The 23090-nt window shown below is 42.6% G+C and overlaps 1 protein-coding gene across 1 annotated transcript in view; it reads right to left on the reverse strand.

Annotated features, from left to right (window-relative positions):
• The window catches only part of LOC140122448 (vertebrate ancient opsin-like), an 86036-nt gene extending 65661 nt beyond the window's left edge, over positions 1 to 20375 (reverse strand). Inside the window, exons 1-2 of the mRNA XM_072143323.1 lie at positions 19868 to 20375; positions 9078 to 9406 (exon numbers count right to left, since the gene is read on the reverse strand). Of these exons, the coding sequence (XP_071999424.1) occupies positions 9078 to 9406; positions 19868 to 20225 (687 nt within the window). The 5' untranslated portion in view covers positions 20226 to 20375. The remainder of the gene's footprint in view (positions 1 to 9077; positions 9407 to 19867) is intronic.
• Between the last annotated feature and the right edge of the window lie 2715 nt (positions 20376 to 23090).

Genomic DNA, 23090 nt, shown 5'->3' on the forward strand with positions numbered 1-23090 from the left:
TAGATAGATAGATAGATAGATGAATAGATGAAACTAAAAGGATAGATAGAAGAGGCCCCACTGAGGAAGTGGTGACACATGAAACGTACAGGTACATCACCTTCAGCCATACGCATCTCACATAATGGGATGGCATGAAAACTGAATATTGTTTTCATGATATAATACTTAGGGGTCATGTGATCTCTAACTGGCTATTGTCTATGGACAGACAGAGATCACATGACGCTCCATCTGTGGCCATTTTATGGACAGGAATGTCCGGCTGATGAGGTAAAAGACAGGAGCATCCACTTCACATATCAAGAAAGCAGAGGAGAAGCGGAGGCATTAATAGATGTATATATCGGTAAATTACCTAATATTCCCCCCCCCCCCCCTTCACACACACACTTACATATACCTAACAAAAAACATGAGGTAAAGTGGCCAACCCCTTTAAGTGCTTTTGGACAAGCGTTTTTCCAACCATTGTGGGTAAAGTGCGCTTGCAATTTGGAGTTTTGAAGGACAGACAGATGTAAATGCAATAATAATTTTGCTGACTACTGTTAATAGAAATATAACAACATACAAAACTTATGTTGCTTCACCATTTCCTTGTTTTCACCTTCACCTTTTTCACCTAGAATGAATCAAATTATTTAGTTACATTGTTTCTAATTGAAAAGCCAGACAAGATCTCAGACGTCCGCACACAAGCCGCGGCACAGCTATTCACAGGTGACACCACGTGACGGATTTAGGAATTGCAACATATGAATGAAAATGTGACGGGGAAGAGATGCAGGTTTTACAATGTCTGTGTATGACAAGCAAAGAAATGTTACCTGAAAATCACCAGTTACACATTACATTTATGTGTTTGGGGTAAAATGCTGAGCCATTTCATGGTAAGGTAAGTTTACTGAACATCATTATTTGATTTATACATTTTACTTAAATCTAAAACAATTTTTAACCAAGCACTGTACCCTTTCACACCAACAAGTGTGTGATATTGGTCCCAATAGAAGCCTATACCACAGTACGTTGACCACACATGTGTCATTGTACCAAAGCGTTCACAGTAAAAGTAAAAAAGCATGCTCTATGTTTTCCCATGTCCTTAGCCAGGCACCGTGCCTCACTATGGAGAAGGGACGGGTGAGCAGCACCCACCCCTCCTCTCTCTAGCGCGGCTGTATGCTCAGAAGACACCTTTGTGCATGTTTACATGTTGCGTTAGTTTGCAGATATGTTAACACATTGTTTGCATAGACGCAATGTTGACGCAAGGGAAACACAATCTTAACCTACAATTTGATTTACAATACATCAAACGCAACATGTGAATGGACCATGAAATATTGCAGCAAACCCCCACCGCTAATAACCGCGGTCGGTGCTTGCACCGATCGCGGCTATTAACCCTTTTATTGCCGCTGGCAAAGTCGCCGGCGGCATTTAAAAGACGGCGGCACGTGGGCGGCGCCATCTTTATTACGATCGTCGCTCCCCCGAACGTCATCGTGGTCTAAGAAATAGATGGTCTAAGAAATAGTGAAAAAAAAAATGAAAAAAAAAAAGTTTAAAAAATAAAAAAATGTATAAAATATAAAAAATTCAAATCACCCCCCTTTCCCTGGAACTGATATAAAACATAATCAACAGTAAAAATCACAGACACATTAGGTATTGCCGTGTCCCAAAATGCCCGATCAAAATATAAAAACAGTTACGGCCGGCGGTGACCTCCGAGACGGGAAATGGCGCCCAAATGTCCAAAATGCGACTTTTACATCTTTTTACATCACATAAAAAATGGAATAAAAAATGATCAAAATGTCGCACAAAAAATGACACCTCACACAGTTCCGTGCACCAAAGTATGAAAAAGTTATTAGCGTCAGAAGATGGCAAAAAAATTTTTTTCTCTTTTGTACACATGCGGTGTTATTTGGAGCGCATAGTCAAAGTCGTAAAAACTGAGCCCACAAGAAAGTTTTTTTTTCAATTTTTCCACATTTGGAATTTTTTTTCAGCTTCGCAGTACAAGGCATGTTACAATAAATAACATTACGGGAAAGTAAAATTTGTTACACACAAAATAAGCCCTCACACAGGTCTGTACACGTAAAAATGAAAAAGTTATGGATTTTTGAAGGTGGAGAGCGAGAAAGGAGCGAAAAAACCCTGCATCCTTAAGGAGTTAAAGGGGTGTTCCCCATTTCAGCAAATTAACGTTATTGTTTGTATTATAAAAAGTGACACAATTTTTCAATATACTTTCTGTATCAATTTCTCACGGTTTTCTAGATCTCTTCTAGATCAAGGTTTTCTTCCAGTGGACAGAAATCTGACCATGGTCACACAGGTGCACGGCTCATTAGTATCATAGAGAGTAATCAGAGCCGTGTGATATAACGAGCCGTGCACCTGTGTGACCATGGTCAGATTTCTGTCCACTGGAAGGAAACCTAGAAGCTTCCTATAGAAGGACAGCAAGCAGAGATCTAGAAAACAGTGAGGAATTGATACAGAAAGTACGGAAAGTGGTTGGAGCCCTAAGGTGTGCACCCCTAGAGCCATCCCTATAATCCGGCCCTGCTAATATGTGAGTGGTGCTTAAATGTGAGTTGAGTGTAAACCTGCCTGGCATATGTATGGCTAGCATGTAAGTGGTGTGTTGTATGTATTTATTTAAAGAGTGTGTAACATATTTATGTACCATGTGTGATGTGTCAGTTGTAATCTTGGGGAATATGTCTAATGTGCCAGTGGCATGTATCTGGCATCTGTATACTGTGTGAATAGTATGTGCTCAGCCTGAATGGAATATGTAGCAAATATGTAGAATTTAGAATGTAGAATTTACAAATTCTATAGAAATGTGATGAATGGAGCAGACGTGTTTCTATTTCTGGCGCAGTGTACATCTGGCAGATTTCCACCTGAGATTCTTATTAATTGTATGGAAATAACTTAGCTGTAGTCCATTTTATAGCAGTAAAACAGTATATAAAGTATACTCAGCTCACATATCATATTATCATATATTTATATAAAGTGTATGTTTTATACTCAGTAGCAGTTGTATACAGACATATGGGTATAGATGTACCTACATTTGCACATTTTGAGTCTGGACTGATACCATCTGTGTGCAAAATGACAGCTGGCACATAGTTGCATCCTTTGTCGGGATTTCCTGGTAGAGACTAAACTATAGCTACATTTGTTTTATCATTTGCTATTGGTATGATGTCAGTCAACACAACCCAAATAGAAGGTAAAAACTAAAAAAAGCAACTAAATATCATATAATACTGACAGTTACATTTCTGTGCCCCAGTGGACACGGAAGGGTCTCGGCCAGGATGTGTAAACACAGACTTCAGATGTGATGGTGTCTCTGTGACATCAGTGCAGTCAGGCAAAGCCACTTAATTCAGCTTCAGGTCATAAAATTAACTCAGCTTAGAGCTAACATATCTAACCCTACAACAAACTTTGAAGAAATAGAAGTCTAGTTTGGTTAGAGGAAATCTACCATTTGTTTTAATGCATTGTGATCCAAACATACCTTGAGAATGCTGCAGCGACACTGACACAGAAACATATCTTGTTTTATCCATGATCTGAGTGGTTTTGCTCAAAAAACAATTAGAAAATGCGGGACCTTTGGAAAGCTGGGTTTCATGATGGCTGCCTTACACGGAGCTTCCTCAACTGTCCAGACAGGACTAATCAACCTGAGCTGGATGATACATATAGAGCAGCTGGAGGACAGTGCAGTGATTGATTACTTCTGCCTGTCAGTGAAAACACAGTGATTACATCATTCTCTGAAGCAGTGCATAATTAGGGTAAGAGGAGAGCGCCGAGCCAGCCACAGGAGCGACATTATTATAATTTTATAATTGTTTTTTCAAAACCACTCAATTCAGGGATTAAACAAGATATATTTCTGCATCAGTGTAGCTACAGCATTGGTTCACAATGCATAAAAACAAATGGTAGATTTCTTTTAAGTGAGGAGTAACAGTGTTTTTGGTCATTATAAAGTAAGTGGATAAGGAGGCATTCTCCTCTAATGACATATAATACCAAGCCAGACCCACTTTCTGGGTGACACCAGTGATGTAATAGTACTCAGGTGCTCAGAACAGTATACTAATTTACTTTTGTTAAAATAATCAATAATATGTAAAATAATGCTGTGGGTGCTCCTTTCAGTAAAGGAAATCTACCACCAGGATCAAGGATTGTAAACCAAGCACACTTACTTGCTGATGTGTGCCCGTCTTTAAAAAATATGGGGCTCTGGGCTCCATAGCTGTTAATTGAGCCCAGAGCCTCTCTGGCTCATTTGCATAATTTAAAAAAAAAAAAAATCAATAATATGTAAAATAATGCTGTGGGTGCTCCTTTCAGTAAAGGAAATCTACCACCAGGATCAAGGATTGTAAACCAAGCACACTTACTTGCTGATGTGTGCCCGTCTTTAAAAAATATGGGGCTCTGGGCTCCATAGCTGTTAATTGAGCCCAGAGCCTCTCTGGCTCATTTGCATAATTTAAAAAAAAAATTTTTTGTAAAAACTAGTGCATGAAAAGAAGAGTGGATCCTGCCAGAGGGGGCACAGGCCAGCATGTAAGTGTACTTAATTTATAATCCTTCATCCTGGTGCTAGATGTCCTTTGAGATGCATGACTGTAATTCTTAGTGCTGCCTACAACCTGGAAGTAAGAAGGCAGAGGCTAGAAGTGCAAGAAATTAAAGTATTATTTTAAGCCTAGCAAATTGGAGAAAATTATTCAATACGGGTGTACATGACCTTTTATATAATCTACAATTATTATGTGGAGTTATATTTATATAAAAACCTATTGTGAGGGGAATATATATAATTTATTATGGGGCACCTTGTTTATATTAAATCTACCTAGTACTTTCATAACAAATTGAAACATATATTGGTCCATTGTCAGTAAGGGAGAATCCTTACAAGGTTTGCCACTGGGAGAAACAGACATGATGGGATTCTGATGCAAAAAAAAAATATTGGTACATAAGGAATTATTCCATAAATATTATTGTGAATTGTGAAATATATTAATTTATGATGAGTAACCTTGAATAATCATTTATAATACCGTATATGCTCGAGTATAAGCCGATCCGAGTATAACCCGAGACCGCCCCCCAGTATATAGCCAGCAATCCCCAGTATTATATAGTCAGCCAGCTCCCTGTAGTATACAGCCACCAGCCCCCTGTAGTATACAGCTAGCCAGCCCCTAGTAGCATACAGTCAGCCAGCCCTCATGTAGTATACAGCCAGCCTGCCCCCATGTAGTATACAGTCAGCCAGCCCTCATGTAGTATACAGCCAGCCTGCCCCCATGTAGTATACAGCCAGCTTGCCCCATGTAGTATACAGCCAGCCTGCCGTCATGTACTATACAGCCAGCCTGCCCCCATGTAGTATACAGCCTGCAAGCCCCCAGTAGCGTACAGCCAACCAGCCCCCAGTAGTATACAGCCTGCCAGCCTCCATGTAGTATATAGCCTGCCAGCCCCCAGTAGTATACAGCCAGTCAGCCCTCTGTAGTATACAGCGAGCCAGCCCCCAGTAGTATACAGCCTGCCAGCCCCTAGTAGTATACAGCCAGCCTGCCCCCAGCAGTATACAGCCAGCCCCCAGCAGTATACAGCCTGCCCCTAGTAGTATACAGCCAGCACCCCCAGCACTCCGATGTTCACCATCTTCTTGCCAGTGCATGAGCTCCTTGATTTTGCAACACAATTTTGAAAGCTAAATTCTGCGGTTTGTCGAATCAGTTGGGTTGTCCAACCTTGTGTCGCATGCAAGCCGGCGCCGATGCGCCACAATCTGATTGCGTGCACCAAAAACCCGGAGCAATTCAGGGAAAATCGGAAAAATTTGCGAAACCCAATGGAAATGTGTCCAACCCTGTCCAACCCTAGTTCCTCCAGTCCGATACTAAAAGTCATTGGGGCACATTTACTAAGGGTCCCTTAGTAAATGTGCCCCAATGACTATTAGTATCGGACTGGAGAAAATAGGGCCCAGTGTTTTAAATGCTGTATGCTGAATAATATCTGTATGATGTACTGTAAGGATTCTGCACAATCCATGCACAGCCTGTGGCCAACCAAGCTCAGGAGCACTCAGATGGATTCCCCTTTTCACCTGTGGGTCAGTCCGAACCTTGATGACTATTATAATCTGCCCTTATTGAAATATCTGAGCAGCCTAAAAGAAAAGAGCACATCATGGGCATAAAGAACTGAACATGTGGCTCCTTGTACCCCACTACAACACTGAATATCCCCATATATGGCTCAAAAACTTCCCTCCTATAGTGATGCGATTCAATATTTAAGAGTTTCTCTCATCTCTCAGAGACTCTAGGAAGCCTTGCAGGCAGATCTCCTGGAGTGATTTGGGCAATACTGAGAGGTACAAACAGATTTCATCCATCAAATTATAACATCAGATCAGTCTAAACTTTATTCCCCAGGACAATAACTCCAAACACACGGTCAAGATCATAAGCAAGAGAAAAATAGACAAAGTGAATTCTGCAACAGATGTTATGGCCTCCACTGAGCCAATGTTTCTCAATGTGTTTGTCTGGGATTACCTGCTGAGATTGATTTTTTTTTTCACCTTGTTTAATCTTGTTATTTCCTCTCAAGTAACTAAATACGAAGCTGTGTGTGACCCTCTCTGGTAGGTGTACAGAACCTTTATGTGTCGGGTCAAGAAGTTCCATAAACTGTTCAGTGGAGGGAATAGGATTGGCAGGTCCCTTTGTCCACCTCCAGTCCACAAAAGAACATAAACCTGATCACAAAACTAGGCTTTGCTGAGGACCCCATTTTTTCCTGGATACTTCACCTCAACAAACTGGGTGAGATGCTCACTGCATCCACTGCTTTTCCAGCAGACTGTTTACAATATTCATTAAACACAAGAAGAGTCCAATTCTACCTAGAACCAAGTCAAACCCTTGAAGTCCTGTAAATGTTGAGGTGTGGTTTCTACAGAATACATACTGGAGATGCTTGACCAGAGTGGTACTTCTGCCATTAGGTATTGGTTTTTGGTAGTGGGTAGATGCCAAAATAACTTTTTTTCATAAGTAAATCAAATTTTTCACTATACAGGCGGTCCCCTACTTAAGGACACCCAACATACAGACAACCCCTAGTTACAGATGGACCTTTCTGCAACATGTACAGAAACCCCATATACAGAAGCTTATAATTCACTGTATGAATTTCTTCAGCAAGTATTTTCAGTATCTCTTCCTAGGGATTGGAGATGGCCTTTGATCATCATGTCCATCACTGACCGTGACCTTGTTGTCAGTTCATTGTTTGGACATCCTCGGGCTACTTTTGATGGGTACACTGCATGTTCCACAATGAAACACAAGCCAGCCTTGCATAAATATAAACCCCTTAAAGAGGCAGTTCTTTGTTTTTTAATTTTTTATCACTTTCAAAATCACGTCCATAGACTCTAATCAGTGGCACAACTTGAAGCTGTCAGGCCTCTGTACAAAATGTGTGCCAGGCCCACAATTATAATGGCTGCCCTGGCCCTGTGGCTGCCCTCCCTGCCACTTGGGCTGAGGGCCGAATGTCTGCTGCTCTATATAGATCATCCACTGCTTATGTGGCCATCAGGCTGAACAGCGGCCTAACCCTTACAAGCCTAGGACTTCCACCTACTCTGCGGTCTACCTACACCAGGCCAGACCTGATGAAGGCCAGACCCCCCTGAATCCCTTGTTCCCAAGCCATGCCAAATCCTGTTGGAGCACAGGTCATTTGACTGGTTGCAATAGAGCTGCCACGGGATCCCAGGCAGCCAAGAACACCAGTCATAGTGAATCAGGGCTCCTGAATGTAAGTGAACCAATGGCAGGGTAGCCATTGGGTGTAACCTTGGTTGGGTGGATTAATGTATAGCTTCAGTGGGTGTCGGATTATGCTGCTAATAGTGCTGGCCAATGGCACCCCTGGAGCTGCATGTAGTATTCACCAATCCAAGCCAGAACCAACCACCCCTATCTATCAGGTTACCCTGCAGCAAGTAACAGGTATAATCTATGTAATCCGTGTCTATCGTATATAAAATGTGTAGTCTGTAATTAGTGTATGCATATAGCCCTGTATGTTATTTAGTTACATGTAACTAAGCAACCGCAAAGCAAGAAAACAAGTAACCGTCAAGCTGTTCACCATATGTTTGACACAGTAAATAATCACTGTAAATAATCGCTTAACTGTTAACGTACAAAATTGTTGCTCCCACGGGGGATTAATAAAGTTGTATTGTATTGGTTTGTATAATGTATTGTGTGGAGTTCTTCTCATATAGGAAAGATACACCATATGGGCCCCCTAGGCCTCTTGGGCCCAGTTGCAACCGCACCTTTTGCATCATCTCAAGTTACGCCCCTGGCTCTAATATTGTGTAAGTATAGTACTAGAGTTTGTGGAACTATTGAGAGGTACATTGGGTGACCCCTTATTGATCTGATGCTTATCGCCCATTCTGTACATGGTTTGTATCTTAGGTTGAAGCCTCCCAACAATGAACTGCTGATCTTATTTCTCTTAGACCAGTGATGGAGAACCTTTTAGAGCCTGAGTGCCCAAACTTCAACCAAAAGCCACTTATTTATTGCAAAGTACCAGCACAGCAATTTAAGCAGTAATTTATTTCTCCTTTTTCTTTGACAACTTTCAATCATTCAGCCTCCTAAGGACACCAACGCAGTTGAAAGGAGGAGGGCAAATTCATCTAATATTGTAGGAAGATTCTGCAGGCAGATTCTTTGAGTCCTGTCTGGTGAACTTCATTCTGGGGTGATGGTCTGGGTGCCCACAGAAAGGACTCAGAGTGCCGCCTCTGGCACCAGTGCCATAGGTTCGCCACCACTGTCTTAGACCTTACTGCTTGGCAGTTTGAAGCTCTATACAAACACAAAAAACTATATAAACTGTATAATAGTGAGTGGCACAACAACTCCACCACATTTTATTTTCCATACCTGTTTGATGGCGACCAGGAGTCTTCCGTAGCAGTACACTATCAGAAGGAATGGTAGGGCCAGGCAGAAAATAAAAAGGCACACAATATAGGACGTATTGATGGCATCACGTGAGTGCCAGTTCACTGAACAGGTAGTACCAGGCCCTTCTGGGCCGTAGCTGCTCCACCCAAAAAGCGGTGGTAAAGTCCAGAACAGCGAGTAAGACCAAGAAACTAGGATTCCCAGCCAAGCTTTCCTGTAGTTTGTTACATCTGCTTCTGTGCTTCCAAGCATGGTGGAGTAACGCTCATACGACAGCACAGCCAGAGACACCAGAGAGACTGTCCCTAGAAGGTGAAAAGCAAGTGGAAAAATTAATAGAAATAGTCACTTATACAATTCACATTTGCAGTTTGTTAAAAAGTTAGCAACCATTAAAGAAAATATGCAATTTGATTTCATGAACCAAACATACCTTGAGACTACTGTAGCTACACTGATGCAGAAACATATCTTGTTTAATCTCTATGATGAGTGGTTTTATAAAATTCAGGACCTTGGGAAGCTGGATGCCTACATAAACACATTGGGGCAGATTTACTTACCCGGTCCATTCGCGATCCAGCGTTCTCTGCGGGTCCGGCCGGGATTCACTAAGGTAGTTCCTCCGACGTCCACCAGGTGGCGCTGCTGCGCTGAAGTTCCCAGGAATGCACTGATCTTCACCAAGCCGGACCAAGTGAAGGTAAGCGCGAGTCCCGCGACACTTTTTTTAAATGTGGCGGTTTTTCCGAATCCGTCGGGTTATTGTTCGGCCACGCCCCCAATTTCCGTCGCGTGCATGCTGTCGCCAATGCGCCACAATACAATCGCATGCGCCAAAATGCCGTGGCAATTCAGGAAAAATCAGCGCAAATCGGAAATATTCGGGTAACACGTCGGGAAAATGCGAATCAGGCCCTTGGTAAATGACCCCTCATTATATGGGGCTTCCTGAACTGTGCAGACAGAACTAATCATCCTGAGCTGGATCACTCCTACACAGCAGCTGGGGGATGGTACAGCGATTGATTACTTCTGCCTGTCAGGGACAACACAATGATTACATCATTCTCTAACTAATGTGAGAGGAAAAGCACGGAGCCAGTCAAAGGAGCGAGACAGCTTCTTTATCATAATTCTACAATTGTTTTTTCAGCAAAACTACTAAGCACAGGGATTAAACAAGATATGTTTCTGCATCAGTGTAACTACAGCATTCTCAAGGTATGTTTGGTTCATGTTAAATATCAGGAACAGTTAAATAGGGAAGCAGCCGGTAAGCAAAGAGTCAGGGCTCTTCTATGAAATACAGTAGTCACCATAAACGCCTATTGTAACAGCCAAAACACCCCTACTATTATATGAGCTTGACCACAGAATTGGTGTTATTTCCATTGATTTAGTATACTCTTCCCTGTGCAGTAAGCCATTCCTCACTACCAGGCACCATTTGCTTTTCTCTAGTAACATGGTCCTTTTAGATGTACTAATAAAAGTTTCAACGATAATAACAAAGTAAACACAGAAAAAGATCAATGAGACAATGTGACAATAAAGGTTCCTCATTTCTAAAAGAATATAGGGATGGGAAATGAAATAAGAAATAGCAGAAGATGTGACACTATATTGCAAGGATCAATATGGAATGATGAAATGGTGACAGGAAAGTTATTGCTTACATGAAAGGATATATAGAGCAGCGAGAAAAAAATATAAAAATATAATATAAATCAATGTCACAGGGTTGTTTGATTGCATTTCACAAAACGGGATGTGAACTCAGCAAGCGGAAGGGAGTAACCTCAGCTCCAATCAGGGGCGGACTGGCCATTGTACCCACCGGGAATTTTCCCGGTGGGCCGGTCGGTCCTGGGCCGGTCTGGGGCCGGTGCTTCTGCGTCAGCACCGCTGCTTCTGCGTCTGTGTGTACACGCAGCTGCACAGGTCGCGCAATCGACTTCATTGCGCGACCTGTGTAGCGTGGAGGAGGCTGACACTTACCAGCTGTCAGGTCTCCTCCGTCCGTGTAGCTCCGCGGCTTGGTGTAAGAGGCGCGGAGCAGTGACGTCACTATCCCGCGCCTCTACACCAAGCCGCCGAAGACCGAGGGAAGAACCCTGCTCCAAAGAGGTGAGTATGATGTTTTGTTTTGTTTTAAGTTATAGAATGGGGACATTAATTATATGTCTGGGGCAGGGGAGAGGGGACATTACTGTAAATCAAGGGCTGGCAGGGGGGGGGACATTATTGTATATCAGGGGCTGGCAGGGGGGGCATTATTGTATATCAGGGGCTGGCAGGGGGGGACATTATTGTATATCAGGGGCTGGCAGGGGGGGACATTATTATATATCAGGGGCTGGCAGGGGGGGGACATTATTATATATCAAGGGCTGGCAGGGGGGGGCATTATTGTATATCAGGGGCTGGCAGGGGGGGACATTATTATATATCAGGGGCTGGCAGGGGGGGCATTATTGTATATCAGGGGCTGGCAGGGGGGGACATTATATATCAGGGGCTGGCAGAGGGGGGCATTATTGTATATCAAGGGCTGGCAGGTGGGGGCATTATTGTATATCAAGGGCTGGCAGGGGGGGCATTATTGTATATCAGGGGCTGGCAGGGGGGGCATTATTGTATATCAAGGGCTGGCAGGGGGGGGCATTATTGTATATCAAGGGCTGGCAGAGGGGGGCATTATTGTATATCAAGGGCTGGCAGAGGGGGGCATTATTGTATATCTGGGGCTGGCGGGGGGGATTATTGAATATCAAGGGCTGGCGGGGGGACATTATTTCATATCTAGGGCTGGCAGGGGGCATTAATTATATGTCTGGGGCGGGGGGAGGGGTTTGTTATTCCATATCTGGGGCTGGCAGGGGGCATTAACTATATGTCTGGGACAGGGCTGGCAGGGGGGCATTAATTATATGTCTGGGGCGGGCAGGGGGGCATTATTCTATATCTGGGGTGGGCAGGGGGCATTTATTATATGTCTGGGACGGGCAGGGGGGCATTATTCTATATCTTGGGTGGGCAGGGGGCATTTATTATATGTCTGGGGCAGGGGGCATTTATTATATGTCTGGGGTGGGCAGGGGGCATTTATTATATGTCTGGGGCAGGGGGCATTTATTATATGTCTGGGGCAGACAGAGGGCATTAATGATATGTCTGGGGCAGACAGAGGGCATTAATTATATGTCCGGGTGTAGAACATAAGACGTCTGTGTGGTAAACTCTGCAGGAAAGCTGTGTACCTGGAGGAAGAGACAAGGTGATGGTGGAACTAATGGAGAAGATGAGGAACGAGTACAATCCGAGGAGACGTCACCTGATGTCACTGGATGCAAAAGGTGAGGATCTCATGTGTTTTCTGCAGCTGTATATGATAAATACTGATTTTTTTCATGTTCGCTTCTGTGTATATATGTAGGATTATAGTAGTTATATTCCTGTACATAGGTGGCAGTATTATAGTAGTTATATTCTTGTACATAGGGGCAGTATTATAGTAGTTATATTCTTGTACATAGGGGGCAGTATTATAGTAGTTATATTCCTGTACATAGGGGGCAGTATTATAGTAGTTATATTCTTGTACATAGGGGGAAGTATTACAGTAGTTATATTCTTGTACATAGGGGGCAGTATTATAGTAGTTATATTCTTGTACATAGGGGCAGTATTATAGTAGTTATATTCCTGTACATAGGGGGCAGTATTATAGTAGTTATATTCTTGTACATAGGGAGCAGTATTATAGTAGTTATATTCCTGTACATAGGGGGCAGTATTATAGTAGTTATATTCTTGTACATAGGGGGAAGTATTATAGTAGTTATATTCTTGTACATAGGGGGCAGTATTATAGTAGTTATATTCTTGTACATAGGGGCAGTATTATAGTAGTTATATTCTTGTACATAGGGGGCAGTATTATAGTAGTTATATTCTTGTACATAGGGGGAAGTATTATAGTAGTTATATTCTTGTACATAGGGGGCAGTATTATAGTAGTTATATTCTTGTTGTATATGTGTTGTATTCTTGTTGTATATGGGAGAAGGTATTGTAGTAGTTTTATTTTGAATGTGTTATTCTAAATGTGTTATTGTAGCATTATTCCTGTACATAGGAGGCAGCATATATTCTTTCTCTGACTTGTACATGTATGGCACAGGGGAAAGGTATTTAAGGCTTACCGGGTCATGTGTTTGCAACATTCTTTGCACATTAGATTCACTTAATGCAAAACAAGAACATCTTTTGCTAGTAAGGCCATCTACCAACAATTTGTCTGTTATAACTCCACCCACATAATCTGACCACACCCACTTGTTTTTACTCCGCCCATAAAATGGGGCCACTTTTGTAGTTTTTTCCAGGGCCATTTTAAATTCCCAGTCCGCCCCTGGCTCCAATACACACTACAGGAACTTGAAAGCAAATCTACAAGAGATTATGTAAAGCACAGTGAGAAGAGGGGGCATGCTGAGGGAGCAGAGGGGGAGGGTACAGTGTAACAGCCTATAAAGCTACAGTATGGAGGGCTCGGGTAACACCCCACAGAGCACTTCTGAGTAAGTGCCCTGGTTTATCATGCTTTATTTTGACGGTAGATTGACTTTAACTAGTTGTGTAGTAGGTATTTTTTTTTCTAAAGAGTTCAGAGTAAATTACAAAATAAAAGAAACTCCTCACCGATTCCTTATGCTTAAGTTCCATTGCTAAATGCTTCCCCAAAGAACCAATGAACATTGGAGAGGGCACAGCAGGTAATTGGTGACTTGTGTACCACTTTAGTATAATTTGGAGCTGTTTTATTTGATTCTGTGGGTCACCCGCTCCTCCTCAGGAGTTTATGTTCTTTTGGCCTTAAAGGGGGTTTACCACGAATAAAAGTTAGGCCCTATTCATGGGATCAGTGCAGAGACTCCCACAGATCACAAAAAGGAGGGGTCCAGTGAAGCCGTGCACGACTATTCTGCTCCATTAATCTCTATGAAGCTGGCGGAGATCGGTGAGCGCAGTGCGCAGCAATTTTCATCAGCTCCATAGAGATTAATGGATCAGAATTGTCATGCGCTGCCATCTGCTCCATTTGTCTGACGGAGCGATGAGGGGTCCGGCGGAGGTAAGTGGGACCCCATCGGACCCCTTTTTTTCGTGATCTGTGGGGGTCTCACCTTTGAGACCCCCATTGATCAGAAAGTTAGGTCGTATCCCGTGGATAGGGCCTAACTTTTCTTTGTGGGAAAACCCCTTTAAAGGGAACCTGTCACCAGCCCCCACACTTGTAAACCAGTCAGTTTTCAAAGTTGCAGGCCATGTCTTTCTATGTTTCTAATGCTGTGTGCAGCCCAAAAAAGTGCACTTCTATAACTGTTCAGCATCCAGTCAGGGGGTGGGGTTATCATTCCAGCAGCCAAGGAGGTACTCTCCATCACGGCCACCTTGTCAGCTAACTATTTCTCCTTATGAGCACGAACCCGCAGCAAACCTCCTCATCGACTCCCTGTCTGGCCAGGACACTGGCCAGACAATGGTAACAGCAAATGAATCAGCAACTTTTCCCTTCTCTGCCACAGCTTTCAGTTGTATTGGCATCTTGATTTGGTTGAATGAAAGAAGGAAGGAAATTCGGATTATCATTGCTTCTTCTCTCCAGGGTTTCCATAAACAGCAAGAATTGTGGGGCAGGAACTCCAATAATAGTTCAGCCCTGTCCATCCCTCCTGGTTCCTCATGCAGACCTAGGAATACCTGGAATTGTTGCTTTAAAATAGGACTGAAAGCAGCACATCCTGGAATACCCAGGAAAGCAGGAGAAGGCCAGGAGTCACTCAACCTGTCTGGCAAACTAGGAGCCCTCAGAGATGGCTCTAAATGTGCCACCTCTGGCACCCATGCCAAAGGTTCACCACCACTTCTATAGACTGTAGACTTTAGCGGGAAAACAGTTGAAGACTATAGCAGAAAGCCCCACCAGATTTGACAATGTCCGATCTGGCAGAATTTGTGCCAGTGGGGTAATTCCCCTGAATCTTTCTGAAACTGGACTACTTGTCTTTCTATCAGCTACTGACCAACCCAAACCTAAACTCTAAATTTACATTTGTGCTATCACCATAACTCTGAGACAGCTAGTTCATTGTCTTGGGGTTGTGCTGGACTCTGACCTTTCCATTGTACTGTACATTCATTCACTCGCACACTTTTGCCACCTGCAACTCAAAACTAATCTCTCTAATCCACAAAATCCTGCAAAATGCTGCACCCCCTCCCTCTCCTCCCTCTCCACCTAACCTGTGCTCTTCCATCTGCCAGTGACCTAAGATTATTCTCTTGTTTGATTCAAAAGCCCTCCCTTGTCTCCCTAACTTCTCTTGACCTGCACCAATTCTCTGGAATGCCCTACCCTGTTCTATCTGACTAATATCCAACTACAAAAGTTACAAATGTGCTCATCTTTTCATACAAGACTATTGCATTTCCTAACTGCATGAAACTTTCACTGTCTCTTCACTTACCTCCAGTGTGTCCTCCTTTCGTCTATGTTATTTGATACCATAATAAAGATTATTCAGTAGGCCTATGCACTTGGGCTCTTTATACTATACATAGTGACTGGTGAATGGTTCATACAACATTTTTTATCTATTTAGTTATTTATTTGATACTGTATAAAAATGGCTGGACTGTAAGACACTAGACTGTAAGCTCTTGTGATTCTTAATGTTTAATCAGCGTAATATGATGGCGCTATAAATAATGTATTGTTGTTATTATTATTATTACTACTCTCCATGACTTTCCACTATTGGTATAGCATAATGAGTCACACATTGCACCAAACCTTATTCAGTCACTTTTTGAGTCTTGATGAAAAACATTATTAATTCCATTACACTTCACAAAAAGATTGTCACCAAGCTATCTTAGTCTCCTGATTACTAATTCAACCTAGTTATACAGAGATACTTCCCTGGCTATGCTCTATGATTAGGCAGATGTTCTATACAACTGGGAAAGCTGGATGTTAACCCCTTCGGGAGCTTTTGTGGACCCTATATACATTGCATCTGTACTTTTGTAAACATATATATAGTATTCTTGTAAATGTGTGAACAGTGTGAAAAATAATACATTAAGTGAGGGGTCAAATCTCTAAAAACATGTCTATAAAGTTCTGGTAGTGTGCATGTAGCCTAATGCTTTGTTGATAAAGTTTTTCAACTTCTGTAGTAATTGCACATGGCTACCAGCATTTGTCCCAATCATGAAAAAAACAAGCATCTTTTACCTCTCACCCCAAGCTCAATGATCAGTGAGAACGTTACAGTCTGGAGAGTGGAGTAACCACTGCTCACCACTATGGAGAATTCGGATCTTCTCGGATCTTAACATTTACTATTTGAATCCCATAGACCAAGTTATCAGATTCTAACGCTGTGAAAGCCAATCAAAATGCACAGGAGATTTTGACCCATCTCCTTAGACCTTCAGTAATGCTAAGCTTGTGGTCAAAGTCTACTGTGGAAACTGACAGTAGCCAATTTACTACTCTAGACCACCAGGGATGTAGAAGATGACCTATACTGTGAGAAACCTGCATGCTATGTAACCAGACAATGACCCTCCCCCCTACTGGCATTTCATTGCAGGTATTTTTGGCACAGTAACTCTTCTGAGAGAAGACTGAAGCAATTTATTAGCATTACTGTCTTCCCCTTTACACGTTACACATACATACATACATACGGAATCCACCATATGTACAGATTATAGGCAGCTTCTTTTGGAGTTGATCATAGGATCCCTGGATACTTCCTGATCTGCTGATCTGATTCCTATTGGACAGGGCCGCCATCAGGGGTTTTTTAGTGCGACTGTGTTCAGGGGGCCCTAAGGAGCAGAAGGGGCCCCAAGTCTCAGAAAACCTTCCTCCCTTCTCTGGTGCCTGGAACTCACTGTGCACACATGATCATATTACAATACAGTTAGTGGTGGGGGGCCCACAAAATGTACCTCTCAGGGCCCCAAACTTCCTAGTGGTGGCCCTGAGTACAGATATCTAAAGCACTTTTGTTTTCATAGGGTGATTAAAATAAAATAGTGTAAATATCCTTTGCCCTTTTTTATGACTTCATAGGGGCACATTTAATATACAGGCAGTCCCCGGGTTACGTACAAGATAGGGTCTGGAGGTTTGTTCTTAAGTTGAATTTGTATGTAAGTCGAAACTGTATATTTTATAATTGTAGATCCAGACAAAAATATTTTTGTCCCAGTGACAGTTGGAGTTTAAACATTTTTTGCTGTAATGGGACCAAGGATTATCAATAAAGCTTCATTACAGACACCTTACAGCTGATCATTACAGCCTGGGACTATAATGAAGCATTCAGAAAGCTTCACCAGAGGTCAGAGGGGTCTGTCTGTAACTATGGGTTGTCTGTAAGTCGGGTGTCCTTAAGTAGGGGACCGCCTGTATATGATTATACAAGTAAAGAGTACAAAACTGAATGAAGAAAAAGAACACTCCCATTTCTGCAAAATTGCCTGTGATTCTGTATTGTTCGCCAAAGTGTGGACAATGCCAAAAGTTCAGTTGCTAGCTAGAATATGTGCCAGGGCTTAGAGCGGACATTGCCAGCAATGCTACTGACAATGATGGTTATAATAGCAGTATGAATAGCAGTCGTACTTTGGGGGAAGGGGGGGGGGGGGTCCCCGAGGCACTTTTAGCTACACCTCTGTCTGTTGGAATACCCTGGGCCCATAGAAGTCTTCGGAAGCATTCAGCATATTCATTGGGATCATCTTGTATACAATACATACAGAAGAACATGTAATATTCTGATCATAGACATGTTTTCCATTTTCATGTCAGTAGAGAGCTCCACTGTAAGATGCTGAGATGATACATAGTTTCTTATATTACAGATTGAATCACACATATCTATTGCTTTATCCTAGATGATGTCCTGTTCTTCACATCTCCTCCCCTCCTGTTCTGCACCAGTGACTGTAACACAGAATAATCAGCCAGTTATTGCTCTTCTTCTCCCGGTTGCCACAGGCTGTCGGATCTCGGAAATTTCTGCACAGTCAGCAAACTTTGACTGAAGGTTTTCAGCTGGATACCAATATTTTTATGGCATCTACCATAACTGCAACCCAATTATTTAGCATTGTACATTCCAGAATAGGAAAGTGTTACCCTCCACAACATATCTCCCCCCCCCCCCCCAGGAACCCTGTATGACCTGACCTCTAATGTGCCAGCACTCTGCATGGTTCAGTGAGATCTTACTCTAATAAGTTTTGATATAGACAAGCTGTGAGAACTGAGAGTACATGTCAACGAGGCAGAAAGGAATCAGAGTTTTCAGGGAAAGTTCATACAACCTAATCCAGCTCTATTCTGTGGGATTAACACAGAGAAGAAATGTAGCATGAAATTAATGACCTGTAAAAGAGGACTGTGAAGACATCCCATGGGATTCTTGTCTATGATCACTTGAAAAGGGTCGTAGTCCAATCGAATCCCCTCTTCCCAATCATTATATCTACATACAGTAAACCCCCAAATCCCAAGACTATTCATTCTAGGATCATCCTTATACATGAGAAAAGTTTGGAAACTTTGTTATACGGTAAAACTTTTTCTATTAGAGAGCAGTCTCTGAGCAGCTAATTGAATCTCGCACCTCTTGGCACTGCCTGCTCGCACCCTCTCCACCGATTGCAAGTGACACATTCTCACATTCTCGTACTGTGGCCCTAACAAACTTACACGTCCACCCGATGCTATGTCTCCAGCTGGAAATATTCCTTTATTACCTGCACTACTTTTAATAGATTCTTTACACTTTACACACAAGTAGAGGTGCCGAGAATTTCATGTTTATGATCTTTAGTGAAGTTCCTTAATTTTACATAAATATTACATAGTAAAATTGTGACTTTTAGATTTTATGTATGGGAAATATTGTATTTATAACTTTTATGATCACATGTATTATTATTATTATTATTATTAAATTATTAATTTGTGTTGTCCTGGTACTCAATGAAATTGACATATTATGTCAGTATTTTGGAACTCTATATAAACCTATAAAAAATTTGCAGGACCCCAATGCAAATATCTATAACAGGACCCTTACCCCTATCATGGACCTTTTCTCCTTCTCACAAGGCAAAGGTTGTCTCAGGCTGCTTGGACCACTTATGACCTCTACCTCTGCACCCCCTATAGCTACACCCCTGACATGCAGTTTTACACACCTATTCGCCTATATATTTACATAAAGTAGAACCTTACCTGTCAATGGGTCCTCAACAAATTCTGTCAACATATATGGTATGGGTGTATAAATAAGATCTTCGGGTATAAAATGGTGAAAAAACTTGGAAAGCTTATGCTACAGATTTTTAACTTTTCCCTTTTTTAGCCTTTTGTACGTTTTCTTCCCTTAGGTATTTTCGGTATGTACAGTCTGTAGTGTATGTAAGGACTGTGAATAGCCAGGTGTCAAAAACTTTCAGAAACTCGTGAATAACTTTTCTGCTCAGGATACAGAGTGGTGTTATTGAAGGACAAGCCAAATGAATACAAAAACTCTAACAATAACTTCTCAATAAGTTTTATAGATAAATTACTGACCTCACTGCGCTCCTTCCCTGAGCTACAAATAAGTCTAACAATGCAGAACAGAATTATTCTATAGAGATGAATAAAAAATGGGACTCACCAAAAAGTGTATTGACAAATCCATACCAAATGCAGCCGGCCTCCCCAATGAGCCAGCGTCCCTGTGTACTTGCTGCAAAGCTGAATGGAGTCCCCAGGATACAGACCATTAAGTCACTCAGGGAGATGTTCATCAAGAGCAAATTAATAGGTGAACGCAGGACCTTGTACTGACAGAAGAGGACAAGTACCAGCAAGTTATTCAAGAAGCCTAAACTTCCAATGATTCCAAGGGACACGGCTACCAGCAGGTGGCCGGTTGGGGACAAGTTTGCTTGATCTGTCCCATAGTGGTGACTGCTTCTGCAGGTGACACTGCTGCTGTTACTACAGCTGGGGCTGAAACTAGGGAAAGCCATGTGTATAGTGGCGGCAGCATGCAGTGCAATACAAACACCAGCCTCTCACATATACTCCACTTTTTTTTTTTCTATGAGAGATTTTATAAGTGCTTCAGGCTCTAAGGGGTTAAAGGCATCTGTGTGAGAGTACACAGTGCCTGCAAGGCTCCACCATGTGGCCATTTGGCAGCTGGATCAGCTCTGCCTTTTTATGTGTGCTGGATTTAAAGGGGGTGCGGCAATCACCTCTCAGGGGGGCTGCCACTCAGGAGTGGGGGCTGGGCTCAGAACGGTATTGATGCCTGAGAGCATTGAATCAGCTACAGAAGGATGAAAAATCCTTGCTGGACTGTGCCGCTGTGATATCCAGAGAGCAGAGCATTAACCAGTTGCAAACATAGAAATATACAAAAAATACTGGACGATATAAGATAAAATGCTTTATATTGTCAAAGCGTGAGATGAATAATACATTCACATTCATGAAACATAATTTATAATCTAATATATATATATTTATTGAGAGAGAGGGAGAGAATAGGAGATCTCCAGGTTTAGGAATTCCTAATGATTCTTAGACCCAAGAAGGTGACCCCTAAGCAGAACATAATAGTCTACCCCCTTATCATCATGCAATGTAGGAATAATAAATGTAATATCATTTTATTGTAGCACATTTTTCATCCAGTAATATATTATAGATATAGAACAATGCCCGAGAAACAACCTGTATCCAAAGAATAGAAACGTCTTCAATACAACAAGTGATACATAACAGATGTGAAAGGATATTACGCACTTGATTATAGTTAAGAAATATGGGAACAGCCAGTACACATGATTCTGTTTCCAATGGGTTGGCCGAGACTTAAAGGAGTTGTCTACTTTCCCCAAATAATTTATATTGTTTGTGTAATGAAAAGTTGTAGAGTTTTCCAATATAATTTTCTGTATCAATTCCTCATGGTTTTCTAGATCTCTGCTTGCTGTGCTGCTATAGAAAGCATCAATGTTTCCTTCCAGTGGACAGAAATCTGACCATGGTCACACAGGTGCACGGCTCGTTATATCACACGGCTCTGATTACTCTCTATGATACTAATGAGCCGCTCACCTGTGTGACCATGGTCAGATTTCTGTCCACTGGAAGAAAACCTTGATCTAGAAGAGATCTAGAAAACCGTGAGGAATTGATACAGAAAGTATATTGGAAAATTGTGTCACTTTTTATAATACAAACAATAACGTTAATTTGCTGAAATGGGGAACACCCCTTTAACCCCTTAAGGACGCAGGGTTTTTTCGCTCATTTCTCGCTCTTTACCTTCAAAAATCCATAACTTTTTCATTTTTACGTGTACAGTGGATAGAAATCTGTCCCTGGTCATGTGATGGACACACAGGTTGCATGAGCCGTTAGTATGACACAGCTCTGATTACTTTCTGTGATGTAACGAGTTGTGATCCTGTATGACCATGGACAGATTTCTGCCCACTGGAAGTAAACATAGAGGCTTTCTATAGAAGGACAGCAAGCAGAGATCTAGAACAGTGAGGAATTGATATTGGAAAATCGATGTTGTGTGTGTAATGAAAAGTTATACAATTATTTCCTGAAAGTGGACAACTCTTTTAATGCTATCTCCTTTCCACAGTGGGGATTATTGGACGATTGTTGGGGTTTGATTGCTGGGACTCCCACTGATCACAAGGATGATGGTTCTCAAGATTAATGGGGGTCCAAGTGATGCTGGAGAAACTATGTCATCCACCTACATTCAACGACACAAATATGCAGCAGAGGATCATTAATGGTTAACCTGAGGAATTGTCACAGGTGCTCCCGCAATCCCTGTCTTGGATCACGGGCGCACCCGTGTCCCTCTGTGTGCCCCTGCTCCGGTCGCAATCCCAAACTGCTCTTCAGCGAACTGCTGTATGCATGCGTCCCCACCTCCAAGGCATGTGCACACCGGCTGTTGAAGATTTTAAGGGCCAGCGCACCGCTGATTGGTGCACTGGTTAAACACCTTCTCCTGATAATCCGCCACCTCCCTTCCTGCCTCACTGAATCACAGCCTAAAAAGCTCCCCAGCGATACTCCTGCGTTCCTATGTCTCCTGCGTTCCTATGTCTCCTGGGTTCCTGCTCCAGTGTGGTCCTGCTCCTGAGTTCCCGTGTCCTGTGTTCCCGTTCCCATCTGCCTGGACCTCCCATTGCTGACCCTGGATTAAACTTGATGTTGCATCTCTGCCGCCTGCCCAGACCCTGTGACTGGACCTGACCACGAGACTGTCTTCCGCTAAGGTACCTCGACCGCGGCTACCACCGCTGGCTAGTCGCATCTATGGAACGACCTGGTGGAAGACCATCCCACTTTGCCAGCCTGCAGCCCCTGCCCCCCAGTATACAGCCAGCACCCGCCATCCCAAGTATGCAGCGAGCAGCCCCATGTCCCCAGTATACAGCCAGCACCCCCTGTCCCTAGTATACAGCCAGCAGCCCCCTGTCTCTAGTATACAGCCAGCAGCCGCCTGTCTCTAGTATACAGACAGCAACCCCCTGCCCCTAGTATACATATGGGGTCTAAAGAACTGCCCAAGGAGATCAGTAACAGAATTGTGGCAAGACATAGATATGGCCAAGATTACAAAACTATTTCTGCAGCTTTCAAAGATAGTGGCCTCCATAAACTTTAAATGGAAGAAGTTTGGGACTCCCAAAACCAGGGGTGTACCATATTACAAATGGCTATTAGTGTGAGGGGGAGGAATATTACTAATGGCTACTGGTGTGTATGTATATGGGGGGATATTACTAATGTCTACTTGTGTGGGGGGGAATATTACTATTGGCTACTGGTGTGTGTGCGTGTGTGGGGGG

This window comes from Engystomops pustulosus, chromosome 3 (assembly GCF_040894005.1).
Source record: "Engystomops pustulosus chromosome 3, aEngPut4.maternal, whole genome shotgun sequence".
In the NCBI taxonomy this organism is placed as follows: Eukaryota; Metazoa; Chordata; class Amphibia; order Anura; family Leptodactylidae; genus Engystomops; species Engystomops pustulosus.